At 57.8% G+C, this 12,736-nt stretch overlaps 1 protein-coding gene across 1 annotated transcript in view; it reads right to left on the bottom strand.

Annotated features, from left to right (window-relative positions):
• RASGRF1 (Ras protein specific guanine nucleotide releasing factor 1) overlaps positions 1-10,454 on the bottom strand; it is a 109,056-nt gene extending 98,602 nt beyond the window's left edge. Inside the window, exon 1 of the mRNA XM_075896777.1 lies at positions 10,051-10,454. Within this exon, the coding sequence (XP_075752892.1) occupies positions 10,051-10,326 (276 nt within the window). The 5' untranslated portion in view covers positions 10,327-10,454. The remainder of the gene's footprint in view (positions 1-10,050) is intronic.
• Positions 10,455-12,736: the final 2,282 nt, after the last annotated feature.

Raw genomic sequence — 12,736 nt, 5'->3', positions numbered from 1 at the left:
GACACGCTCCTGGGAGCGGAGAAATGCCCAGCCAGGGGGACCTGCTCTGCGAGGCTGGCACCGAGTGCGGGGGAGTCGCCGGGCCCTGCACCCCAGCTGCAGCCAGAGGAGACTCTCAGGCGGCAGGTAGAAGAGAAGGTTGATTCGCTGACAGGGACGCAGCGCAGCGCAGACTTGTTACAAGAGCCAGGACAATCCCATGTGGGGGCAGGGTCCAGCGCCCTGGGCCCCCCCCCACACCCTCCCCCCCCGCATCCTCACACCCCCAGCGACTCATCCCCCCGCCTGCAGGCAGCCCCACCCCCACCTTGTTCAGATTCCCGGGCTGCTCCCCCCCCCCCCGGCGCAGGTTACGGGACAGCCTGAGCGATCCTTGTGGACGTGCTGAGAGGGGGCAGCCTTCCCCTCGGTGAGAGCCACACCCAGCATTCCCATCCCCCGCCGGACCCCGGTGCAGTGCCCAGGGAAACTGAGGCACGCACCTACACAAAGTTAGCACAGGACAGCACAGGACAGCAGGAATCACCCACCACAGAGCGAACACCCCCCCCACGCTGTCCCCGAGGTGCGGGAGGGGGACTTCATCATCCACCCTCCATCTCTGGTGGACGCGTGTTTACCGGCCCTGCCCCCGTTCTCGTTTCATTCTGATTTTCAGCAATTACTTTCCTAGAGGACACGTGGCCACGTCCCAGGGTTCCCTGGCCAGCAAGGGCGCCAGTTGCCATGTGCTTCCGCCAGCAGGGGGTACAAGTCCCTGGGCAGCAGGGCACCAGCTCTGGACACGCAGCAGATGGCGGCAACTCGTGGCCAGTGTCGACCTGGGGCTGGATTCAAAGCCCCTCCCGGCTCCAGTCCGGGGCTCGGCACCGCTCCTGCTCCATGCCAGCCTGTTGGTGTGTCAGTAGGGTGCAGACTTGATGGGACTCGGTCACTGGGAGTTTCACCCCAACTGGTTCCTTTGCTTCGGGCATTTCGCTTTGTTTTCCTGCTGCTGGCGCGCGCCCGCATTCCCAGACTTGCTCTGTTCTCGGGCAGAGTGCCAATGCCCCGGGCCTTTCCACCGGCCGGGCCGTGCTGGAGCACTCACGGCAGGAGTGCTGGGGGATGGGTTTGCCCCCTCCAAGGCGCAGCACGGAGGGAGCAACGGAATGGAAAAGCCCAACCCTGCATCTCTCGGATCAGGCCCACGGGAATGTCGACTTGTAAACCTACCCACGCAGGGAGCCCTGCACTGACACGAGAGCCCAAGTGAAACAGACTTCCAGCCGCCTGGGAGCTGGGAGGGAGGATCAGTCCATGGCGGGTAGGTCCATCAATGGTACTAGCCAGGCTGCGTAGGGATGGTGACCCTGGCCTCTGTCTGTCTGAAGGGGGGTGACGGGAGGGATCACGTGCTCTGTTCCCTCCCACTGGCCACTGCAGACAGGACACAGGGCTGGATGGACCCTGGTCTGACCCAGTCTGGCCGCTCTTGTGTTCTTAAGCGTGTAATATCCACGGCCCTTGTTCTTCCGAAACAGTCACTGGAAGAAACGTCTCTTCTCTGCAGTCCCCATGCCGGGCAGAGTTTGGCAGCCACAGCTCGGTCACAATTTGCATATTCATGTTCTGATGGTGACATCTCAGCCTCTTCCCGAGGAATCGGCGAGCCGGGGCGGTCCGGGGCTGTGCTAGCCAGGGAAGGGCTCTTTCCCGCAGCACTTTGGCAGGCTGCAGAGGGCTCTCAGGTGAGCGGTGGATGGGTGGACCAGAGGGCCAGGCCTCCCGACCACGCAGGCAAATCGGCGGCTTTGTACTTGAAAGGTGTAATCTGCTCAGCGCTCCGTTTCCTCTGGACGCGGGCGAGCCTCTAACACGCAGCTGGCTTGAGGCGGAGTTCCAGCTGATGCTGGGTAAGCCTGGACAACGTTTTCAGTTCAAAGCTTTCAAGTGTGCGCAGGGTCCCGTCAGTTAGGGATGGAGGGTCGGGCCAACGTTTCCAAGCCTGACGTCAGTGGGAACAGCCGCCGGCTCCAGAGAATCCTAGAAGGGACTGGAGAGGTCATCGAGTCCGGTCCCCTGCCCTCACGGCAGGTCAAGCACCATCTAGACCAGCGGTTCCCAGCCTTTTCCAGATGGGGACCCATTTTGAAAATTCAAGAAGACTTGGTGACCCAGGGCAATTCAAAAATGTGGATGGGAAGCCACCTGGGGAGACACTTGGCAGCCCTTTGGAAATGTAATGGCGCCCCATGTTTGGGCCTTGACCCATAGCTTGGGAAACCCTGCTCTAGACCATCCCTGATAGATGTGTCTCTAGCCTGCACTTAAATATCTCCCGATAGAGATTCCACAGCCTCCCGTGAGAAGAGATGAAAATGTTCTGAACAAAAGGGCCTCTTGGTTAGAAAACAGCCTTTTCCCACAACAGTCTTACTTTTGAAAATAACCCTCCCAACCTGTTGACTTGTTCAAACATTCTCACTCTTTTTCCCCCAATTTTTATGGACTTTTTAAAAATCAAAACCATAGTTTTTTATCCAAAGCCAAGTTGTACGGAAAAATCTAGTCTTTAGTAAATGAAACATTTCCATAAACGGCTTGAGAAGGATTTCAATTATTTTGACAAAAATGCTTATTACAATTTTGTTTTAAAAAACCCCACAAAACCCAAGCAGATCAGACGCCCCCACATTTCTGAAACTCAGGCTACACGAGGGGCCTCGCTGCGGCGTTCGGAACCTTGCGTTCATCATGCAATCAAGAAAACCTTCCCCTTCATCCTTCCGAGAAGGGTTCTGGTCACGCAGCCAGGAACAGTCTCGGTTGGTTGGTCACCACGTCACTTTAACAGCTTTATCTTGCCTTCCCTCAGCTCCAGGGTAAGCAGCACACTCTGAACGCCTGTACAAAATCCCTGCACTCCTGGAAGAATGTAGGGATCCGTTTGAAACTCCAGGGATGGAGACTTGTTCTGAACGGCTGCTAACATTTCCAGAAGCACCTTGGTGCCTGCCAGAGGAATTCTGTAGCTACCAATGTCACTGGGGCACTCTGGAAAAGTCCCCGTTTTCCGGCTGTAAGCACAAAACAAGAAGACGAAGAGACTTGTCCAAACAAAAGACAGGACTATGCAGCACTTGAAAGACTAACAAGATGGTTTATTAGGTGATGAGCTTTCGTGGGCCAGACCCACTCCCTCAGATCAAATTGTGGAAGAAAATTGGCACGACCATATATAACAAAGTGATACAATTAAAAAAAAGCGAACATACATAAAATTGACAAATCAGATTTTAGAACAGAAGGGGGATGGGGAGGGGAGGTTAGTGTCTATGAGATAATGATATTAGGGGTGATAATTGGGGAAGCTCTCTTTGTAATGGGTAAGGTAATTAGCATCTTTGTTAAGGTCCATTTGTAAAGTGTTAAATTTAAGCATGAATGACAGTTCTGAGGCTTCCCTTTGTTCTCTGGTGTTAAAGTCTCTTTGAAGTAAGATACATGTGGTTAGGTCCTTGAGACAATGCCCAGTCTGGTTGAAATGAGAAGAAACTGTTTTTTCTTTGTGAAACTGCCTGATGTCTGATTTGTGGTCATTGATTCTTTGGTGAAGTGTCTGAGACGTTTGTCCAATGTACATAGCAGACGGACACTGTCGGCACATGATGGCATAAATTATATTTCTGGATGTGCAGGAATATGTGTTCTTGATCTTGTAACTGACATGGTTAGGTCCAATAATGGTGACAGCAAAGTGAATATGTGGACAAAACTGGCACTGGGGTTTGTTGCAAGGGAAGGTACCAGGGTTGGTATTAGTGTGGTATGTCCTGTGGTTGTTGGTAAGAATCATCCTTAGGTTAGGTGGTTGTCTATAGGAGACTATGGGTCTGTCTCCCAGAGCCTCTCGGAGGGTAGTATCCTTGATCAAAACAACCTCGCTGCCTGGGTCAGAGCTGAGATCCACACCGTTGTGTTCCTGACCCTCGGCCTCTGCTCCGACCACGATGCTCTCCCCGTGCCAGAAGGAGAGGCCAATAGTGGTGTGTGAACAGAGAAATGGCCGATGGCTTTTCACAGCTGGGAGAGCAGAATCTCACCCTCTCGTGCGGCAGAGACAGGCAGGAGGCCGTGAGCCGAGCCGAGCCCAAGTTGTAAGATTCCCCAGTGTCCAAAGCAGAAAAGACCCAAGAGGTGAAATTCAGGCCCTGCTGAAGTCACTGGGGGCTTGGTTCTACTAGGCGGAAGACTGATGCTGCCGCAGTAGAGCTTCCGGGGTTCGAATCAGCGGGTCTAATGAAGACCTGCTCATTCGATCCGAGAGGGCGCACCCGGCGGCGAGGAGTGAGAGAAACACCACCCACTGCGTGGATGGCGCCAAAACACGAGAGAAGATAAGTCGACTCCAGCAATGTAATTAACATGGTTGGAACTGTGTCGCGTACGTCGACTTTCCCCTTTCGTGTAGAGCAGGCTGAGAGTTTTGCCCACTGATTTCAGTGGGGATGGGGTTTCACGTAATGGATTTTTTACCCCAAGTTAATAGCAACAGAGAGTAAGTAATTAAACAAACTAACAGTTTAGCGATGGATATTACTGGCATGGCCGACATATAAGGCCTGATTCCCGGCTACTCTAAACGCCGGTCTACACTAGGACTTTATTTAGAAATAACCCCCCTCGGTCGAATTAATAAGCGGCACGTCCACACTACCAAGCCCGTTATTTCAAAATAGCGGACTGCTTCTTTCAAAATCTGCCCTCCCGCTTTCCTCGGGGAATAACGCAGATTCCGAACTAGCAGGAGTGCGGGCGCTCCAGTGCCGCTATTGCGAAATAAGGACTCCCCAGAGTCATTCTAACTAATGACTCCCGAGCGCTTCCTGGGGCGCTACGTCGAGGTAGCACGTCCACGTTAACGGACCCTGCCTTGGATGCATTTCAAGGCCTCCCTGTAGCGGGAACATGCTAGTTCGATGTGGTTGTTTCGGGAGTTATTACATCAATTTTAGTTATTTTGAAATTGTTTCCTAGTGTAGACGCGCCCTAAGTGAAGTCAGCAGGCGTGTGGCTATTTCCGCCAGTGGAGAATGTGGCCCATAATATTGGCTGGCAAACGAGCAGGAAGCTGGTAACATCTGCACTTGGCTCAGGGCTCGGGGGTATTTGAGTGTCTAATATTGATTGTGCCATGAACAAATATACTTGGAGCTGCAAGTGACAGACAGGGGACTTCTGTGTGCAAGAGACTATTTTAATTAAAATGTGATTTGCATTTCTGATGATGTGCACCAGGGAACTGTATTGATCAAGGCGCATTTGAGTCCTTTCCTATGTCAGTGTTTTGAAAAATGTGCCCCTGATTGCTTGTGGTAAATTACAGTAGTTAGCAAACTGCATTACCCAGCTCAGAAATATCCCCACCCATTTGCTGGAGTTCCCCTACCAGCAGTGTGGCTCTGGATCCAAGGGGCTGGTTGTAAACGGCCATAAATCTGGCTTTCGGCTACAAACGCAGCCCTGCCCCACCGGTTATTGTGTTAGGGTTCCCACGGAGAGAATCAATTATACGACTTTAGATGCTTTTCGTGTGCAAAGAGAGCCGGCAAGCAGACCGATTGCTGCCGAGTGGTGCAGGCCGGGCCGGGCCGGGCCCCGTGCAGACAGCCCAGCAGTGCCCCAGCTGCAGGCTCAGACCCCTTTCTGGTCCCTCCTCTCGCCCCGTGACACAGATACCCCTCGGCAGCGGCGCCCAGCCCCTCCCGCACTCTGACAAACGCCGCCCTTAAGCCACCACGAGCCCTAGTGCCACCCCAAATACACACCCTGCCCCGGGGCCTCTCCCGTGAGCGCTCAGGGTAAAGCCAGGCGAGAGGAACAGCAGGAATCGACTCTGCTTCCCCAGGGTTCTCTAGAGACCCCACCTAAACCTATTCCGGGCCCTGGCCCACCCTGCCCAAAGCAGGCGTAAGCCCAGCCGAGCTGGCTCTGCACGGATCTGCCTCGGGAAACGCCAGACTGGCTTTGGGCCACACTCCCAGCGTTTGGGGGAAGGCACCTCCCTGCACGCCAGGGGTCCGGGGCAGACGAAGGGCTCTGAGCCATCTGCCCCGAGGCAGCCTCTGCCGCAGCAGGGGGCCCAGCGATGACAGAGCGATCGCTGGAGATGGAGCGTGGCAGACAGCTGGCCCAGTCCAGGACCTCACCTCGCTGCCCTCGGACCGAGAGAGCAGGCCAGCTTCTACCAAAAGCTCCCCGACTCACAAGCAGACTGCCACTCCGGCACGGGGCACGGAGGGAAGGGCCCGGGGGCTCAGCGACTGCGGGGAGGCATGCAAGAGCTCGAGCTGGGCAGAGAAATGTGGATGGGACCAGAGTCTGCTAGAATGCCCAGTCCCGTAGGAATCAAAACACAAATCCCATCAATTTCATGGGGATTTTGTTTAGGGGGGGGAAAATTGGGTGGAAATTCACACCGGTCATTTGGGCATTTTCAGAGTAAAACATCTTGATGTTTCATTGCGAAATCACTTTCTCTGGTCATTGATAGTGTATTCTAACCCTTGTTATCATAGAGTATACTATCCAAATAAAAGTCAACAGGAAAACACGCTAGGATTGTCTCAAACCAGACACGAGTGGCCCACAGCCGGGAGTGTCTTCTCACAATTCTCCTGCCTGAAGAATTCTGAAATATTTGCTTACACGAGGATGCAGAATGGAGCCACATCTCGAAATCCTTTGTGCAGCAGAACGTCCGTCTCCCGCACTGCCCTGCTGCAACTGAAAACAACCATTTCGAACGCTGGAAAAGTCTCCTGCGCCTTTCCTTTCAAATTAGCTTCATGGCGCTCTGATTAGACAGGAAGGGGAGGCCTGCGTCCCTGGAATCCAGTTCTGCGCAGGGGTGCGGGAAGGAAATGCTGCCTTCATCTTGCAGCCTTCCGAACCTGGCCTTTTTAGGAGCTGCAAACCTCAAACCTTGCTAGCCATTTTCTTCCTCCACTGTCTCTCCCAGAACATACTGCAGGGCCGGAACGCAAGGATGCTGCCATTTACCTCCTCCGAAGGGCTCATTCATTAATTTCCAAAGCAGTAGGCATTCAGCTGCTTGAGGAGTTTTATAGAATTGTTTGTCTTATCACATTATCTGGAATTAAGAGCCAGATCAGAAACCAGGGTAAGTCACTGGTGCTTCATCGACTCCTAAGTATTTACTCGGGCTGCAGCTCCAGCAGGCCTGGGATGACAATTTGCTTTTTACCTCGAGGACAGTTTTTCTAGGTGCATTCTCCAGTCTGCAGAGATGTTGACATTTCTGCAGCAGCGCTTAGCGGCTCCGTACGAACCCAAGCGGTGATAATGCAGCCTGCCAGCTCTGGGGAAGGGGGCAGGAATAACTGTAAAGTTACCGTCTAAAGGGATGCGGGCTGCTGCACTCGGCACGGCAGTGTGAAAATCCCACTGACGTGCAGCCTAGACACACGTAAGCCAGGCCCCTCCAATGGCAGCCTCCTCCCCTTCTAACCACATCTTGGAAAAGAACAGGTCCCCTTTCGCTCAGCCCTGTGGCCCCATGGCTGCACGGCAATGTGACCCCCTGCCCACGCCGGAAAGGCTTCTGCCAGGCTGCGCCCTAGCCTGAGCATGTGGCTGTGGCTGTTTTCTCAGGGCTGTGCAGTCCGGATCCATCTGGAGACCATTTAACAGGCACACGCTGATTGTTCCACCAGAACGTCACCTTTCACATCAGGCCCTGGGTTACCCGACCCTGCAGCTAGCGCAGGGCTCGCTGCTTCCAAGGGCTGGGCCCCAGGGCGAGCACTGGAAGAACTGGGGGACTCGACCCGCTGGGATCGCAGTGACACAGGCCACAGAAGTGAAGAGACGTCTGCCAGGCCTGGTGGTACAGTCGCCAGCTCGGCTTCCTGAGCAGTTTCCCTTCAAAGCCACGATCCCAGCCACGAAAGCCGCCATAGAGCAGCTGCGCTCTACGCAACAGAGCACAGCCGGGCTGGGCCATTCGGGACGTGGATTAGCACTCGCCGGCTTGAAAGCACTGTCGAGTTTGCACCAACGTCTCTGCCCACACATCTACACACACGACACCAACCCAGGAGCCAGCCACATCAGCCACCACAACTGCACCTCCACCAATGTGATCTCTGCCCTCACGTGCCAGCAACACCCCTGCCACGTACATTGGCCCAACCGGACAGTCTGCGTCAAAGGATAAAGGGACACAAGTCAGACATTGGGAACGGTAACACACAAACCTCTAGGGGACATTTTAACCTGCCGGGACACTCAGTAATGGGTTTAAAAATAGCCCTCCTTCTCCAAAGGAACGTTACCACCCAATTAGAGAGAGAGACTGTACTGGAGAAGAGGAGTTCATTTGCATGTTTGACACTGTCTCTCTGGGCTTGAATAAACATATAACCTGTTAATGCACTACAAAGCCAATTTCCCCTGCCTTTGATAGTCACATTTTCGCATCAAAAGCTATGAATGGGACACATCCAGCCTGATTCAATTAGCTTCATTAACACTGATCCTACAACTGACAGGTTTTACCTGCTTTTGCAATTATATATATACCGCGGATTCTGTTAGTTCCACTCCAGCTCATGTGAGGAAGCAGGTTTTGCCCACGGAAGCTCATGATCCGATATATTTTTGTTAGTCTCTAAGGTGCCACAAGGCTGCTTGTTTTTCAAGTTACAGACTAACCCAGTCACCCCTACTTTGAGACATTCATTTGGGCAGATGGCATCCAAAGGGCACAACGGAAACACGGAATGTGAGAGCCTTCGACCTCCAAGGCGCCAGGCAGCTACTTGTGTTAGAAAAACCTGGCTGGAGCCTGCTGGTGTGTTACACGGGGACAGAGCTGGCGTGCGGAACACCATGGGCCTGATCGTTCAAAGGCTGGCATCTGTCAGATCTGGACCATTCTCTTCGGGAGCCTTATAGCTCACGTCACACTCCGGGATGGCTTCCCCACCAACAGAGGGGCCTAGGGCAAGGGCCCAGGGAAACCGGCCTCGGCTCCGGCCGGCCCATCTGGGAGCAGGCCCTGCCTCGCTGCCAGCTACCCAAAGACAAAGGGGAAGGAACAATCTTGCACCCGCAGCAGCACCCGTGGGGTGCCCCGGTGGCGCTTTTCCAGCCCACACTCCTAGGAGCTTTACCCGGGCCCTCTGGAAAGTCCCCCCCACACTTGCTCCCCCCAGCCCCCCTGCCTGGGTTCACCCACCTGGCCCAAGGCAGCCCAAGGCTCAGGGACTCTCCTCCGGCCTCCGCGCAGGGCCTCGTGGCGGGCCTGGCCGCGGGCGCGGATTTGGCGGCGGGGGCGGAGGGGCCGCGGCTGCAGAGCGCCAGGGCGCCGGTGCGTTGCCGGGCCCCGCCCAATTAAACGCGGCTGCGGGCCCGTCCCGGAGGGAGCCGCTCGGCGGGGAGCCCCAGGCCCCGAGCGCCCCCGGCCCTCGGGTGCGTTTGCAGCCCGCCCGCCGCCCCGCGCTACCTGGCGGCGGCTGCGCCCCGGGGGTTGGCCGGCCCGGCGTGCACTCTCGCACCCCTGGCCCTGCACAGCTAGCCACAGTGTTGCACGCGCAATGGATTGCGCGCGCACGCGCCACCGCGCACAGACACACGCTGTTGCACGCGCGCACACACAGCAGGCTCCAAATGCTCTACCGCAACCCATTCGCAGCCGGTGCTGCACACCCGCACTGCACGGCTCGCGCGCGCACTACCTCACCCCACGGGCTGCCTGGCACGCGCGCGCACTGTTGCACACCCGCACTGCCTTGCACGCGCGCGCACTAGCCCACACCACAGGCCGCCTGGCACGCGCGCTGTGGCACACGCGCGCACACTGTTGCACACCCGAGATTCCAGGACTCGGGGCCGCCGGCCCCTGCGACCCCCCGACCCTGGCTCGTCCCTCCCGGGGCCCCCCATCCCCGCAGCGGCGCGGCCCCCTCGCCCTGTGCGGGGCCGGGCGAAGGCGGAGGGTGCCCCCGAGAGCGGCCGCGCCAGGGCTCCCCGCGCGGCACCGACCTGCTTCTCCAGCGAGTCCTTGGCCGAGAGGCAGGGCTTGGGCGAGGGCGCCCGGTCGCAGACGCTGCCCTCCAGCAGGTAGAGGCCGGCGGGCCGGGAGCTGGAGTCGCTCTCGAAGCAGAAGAGCATGTTCTGCAGCAGCGCGAACCAGCGGCTCTGCCATTTCGGGCTGTCCCAGCTGCGCTTGCTCAGGTACCCGCGCCGGCTGCCCTCCTTCTTCGCCAGCTGCCCCAGGTAGGCGGCGTGCCCGTCGTTCAGCCGCATGCCCTTCTGCATGGCGCTCAGCGGGCCCCGGGCCGCCGCTGCTGGCCCCGGCTCGCAGCGCCCGGCCCCGGCCGCCGGCTCATGCTGCAGAGCCCGCGGCGCGCTGGGGAGCAGCCCCTGCCCGACGCGTCCCCGCGCGGCTGGATGCGGGAGCCCGGCTCCTGCCAGCGGGGAGTCATGTGACGCGAGCCGAGCCGAGCCAAGAGCAGCACCATGGACAGAGCCGCGCCGAGCTGGGGCAGCCGCGCCGGGCCGGGCCGGGCCGCGCGCTGCGCACCTGCCTGGCCCCGGGAGCCGGAGCGCGGCGCGCAGCCCCGCGCGCTATTTTTAGCCTCTCCTCGCCTACACGCGCGCCCGGGATTGCTCGGGGGCTGCGGCGTCTCCTCTCGCAGGCGGGGCGCGGAGCCCCGGCCGTGGTGCGCAGCCAGGCACAGGGGCTGCGGCTCCGCAGGGGGCCCCCCTCCCCGGTCGGGCACTCTCCCCGCACCCCGGCTGGCCCCACTAAACGCCGCCCGGCCTGTGTTTACACGGGGGGGGGGGACGCCTGGCTGGAGGAACCGCTTCTCCACCGGAGCGAGCGGGGATCAGTCTCCTCGGGGGTCCGCCGGGCGCCTCGGAGTCTGGGCTCAAGCGAGACCAGCCCGAGGCTCCAAACCGGGACAGCCCCTCCCCAGGGCCTGGCCCCCTTGGCGCCAGCCCCAGCGCCCAGGTGTGGGAGCCCAGCCGGGCCAGGCGGGGGATTCCCCTTGGGCTTGCGGTGCCCCGCCAGTCCTTCCTCGGGGCCTGCGGGCCTTGGGGCTGGAAGCCAGTGGCAGGAGCAGCCAGGCGAGCAGGGGCAGAGGGAGCAGTGGGGAGGGGTTTCCGTCCCTCTCTGCGCCAGCGGGGCACCAAACCGTGGCCCGGCTCGCGTGGCTACCGTGGGAACATGCCAGCTCTGGGAGCGCAGTGGCACCCCCGGGGGTCCTGGCGCCACATGGGCACCGCAGCCTGAAACCCAGCGCAGATGGGCAGGAGGAAAGGGGGGGACCGAGCTCCCCGCAGCAGGCAGGGAGGCAGGAACCGGGTGCTGAGCTGCCACAGTCAGACTGGAAATGTTGGAAGGCCTCCAAAGATTTGAATGAGGTCACCCATTGCCATGGTAACACGGCGGCATGGCCTGGCGAACAGGCGGTCATGCACATTTGCAGACCCAGGAGCCAGTGGGATGGGACGGTGAGCCGGACCCCGCTCTTCCTGGCCAGCCCCGGAGGGGTGGGAATCCCTGGCGGGGCCTTTGACGGGTTGGGCCTGCCGGGTGGAGGTGGGGCTTTGGCCAGCACATGTAGACTGCAGGGACACGGCTGGGGGAGCCAGCGGGGACATGCCCCTTCCCACAGCCGGGGCTGGGCCCAGGGCCTCACCTGTCCAGGCGCTCTCCAGCATTTACCTGTATCTCTTTGGTTCCAGGCAGGCAGCCACAATTCACCCAACTCCTGCCCCCGTGGCCGGCGGTGTCCCCCCTTGCTGGGGCCCAAGGACTGGTCCCATGTGTCAGCCAAGGGGACATCCATGTGTCCAGACAGGCTGCCTGCAGAGGAATCATCCACCACCCCGGAAGCTGGGGCCTGTTTGCTGTCCCCTCTCTTGTCTTCTTTGGACTCAGGCTGAATCCCAGCTGGGGAGGAACTGGCCTGCCTCTGCTCTTCCTCACTCCAGCCTGACACCACTGGGACCCTGGGCCCTCCTGTGGATCCGCTTCCAGCCCAGCAGGAGAACCGGGCCCAAGCTACAAGGTCCGAGAGGCTCTTCCTTAGTGCCCAGAGGGGCTGGGGGTGATGCCAGGGCATATTACTGAGAGCTCCGACTTACATGCTTGCTATAAGCCATAATAAAAGGAGTTTTCTTCCAGAACAAGTGTTCCTTTCTTCTCCGTTTCCAAGGATTTGAATGGAAACCTCTCTCTCTCTCTCTCTCTCTCTACTTTCCAATCTCTCTGTTGCCTCACGACAACAGTCTAAGGACAGTGCCTGGGATTTCCATACCGGTGCCCAAACATATCTTATTTCTCATAGAGCAAGGTCGTAGAGCAGTTTTTAAACTAAGGGCTGGGGGAAAGCCGATGGGTGCAGAGGAGCACATGGATCGGACAGAGACATCTCTTAGGGGAGGGTCTGTTAGAGATTCTCCCTGTTCTAGTCAGGAGGAGAGGATGGACGTATGGGTCAGATCAGATGAGACACAATCAAATGAAAGAGTCTACCGCATCAGGAAATGGCAGACAGATAAATAGTGAGACATTTTTAAAGTGCATACACAAATGCCAGAAGCCAAAATAATAAGATGGGCGAACTAGAGTGCCTCGTTTTAAAGGAGGATATTGATACATATTGGCATCACAGAAACCTGATAGAATGAGGACAATGAATGGGACACAGTCATACCA

The sequence above is a fragment of the Pelodiscus sinensis genome, chromosome 14 (assembly GCF_049634645.1).
Source record: "Pelodiscus sinensis isolate JC-2024 chromosome 14, ASM4963464v1, whole genome shotgun sequence".
Taxonomy (NCBI): Eukaryota; Metazoa; Chordata; order Testudines; family Trionychidae; genus Pelodiscus; species Pelodiscus sinensis.
The sequence above is the reverse complement of the archived record's forward strand: the minus strand, read 5'-3'. Positions and strand labels throughout refer to the sequence as shown.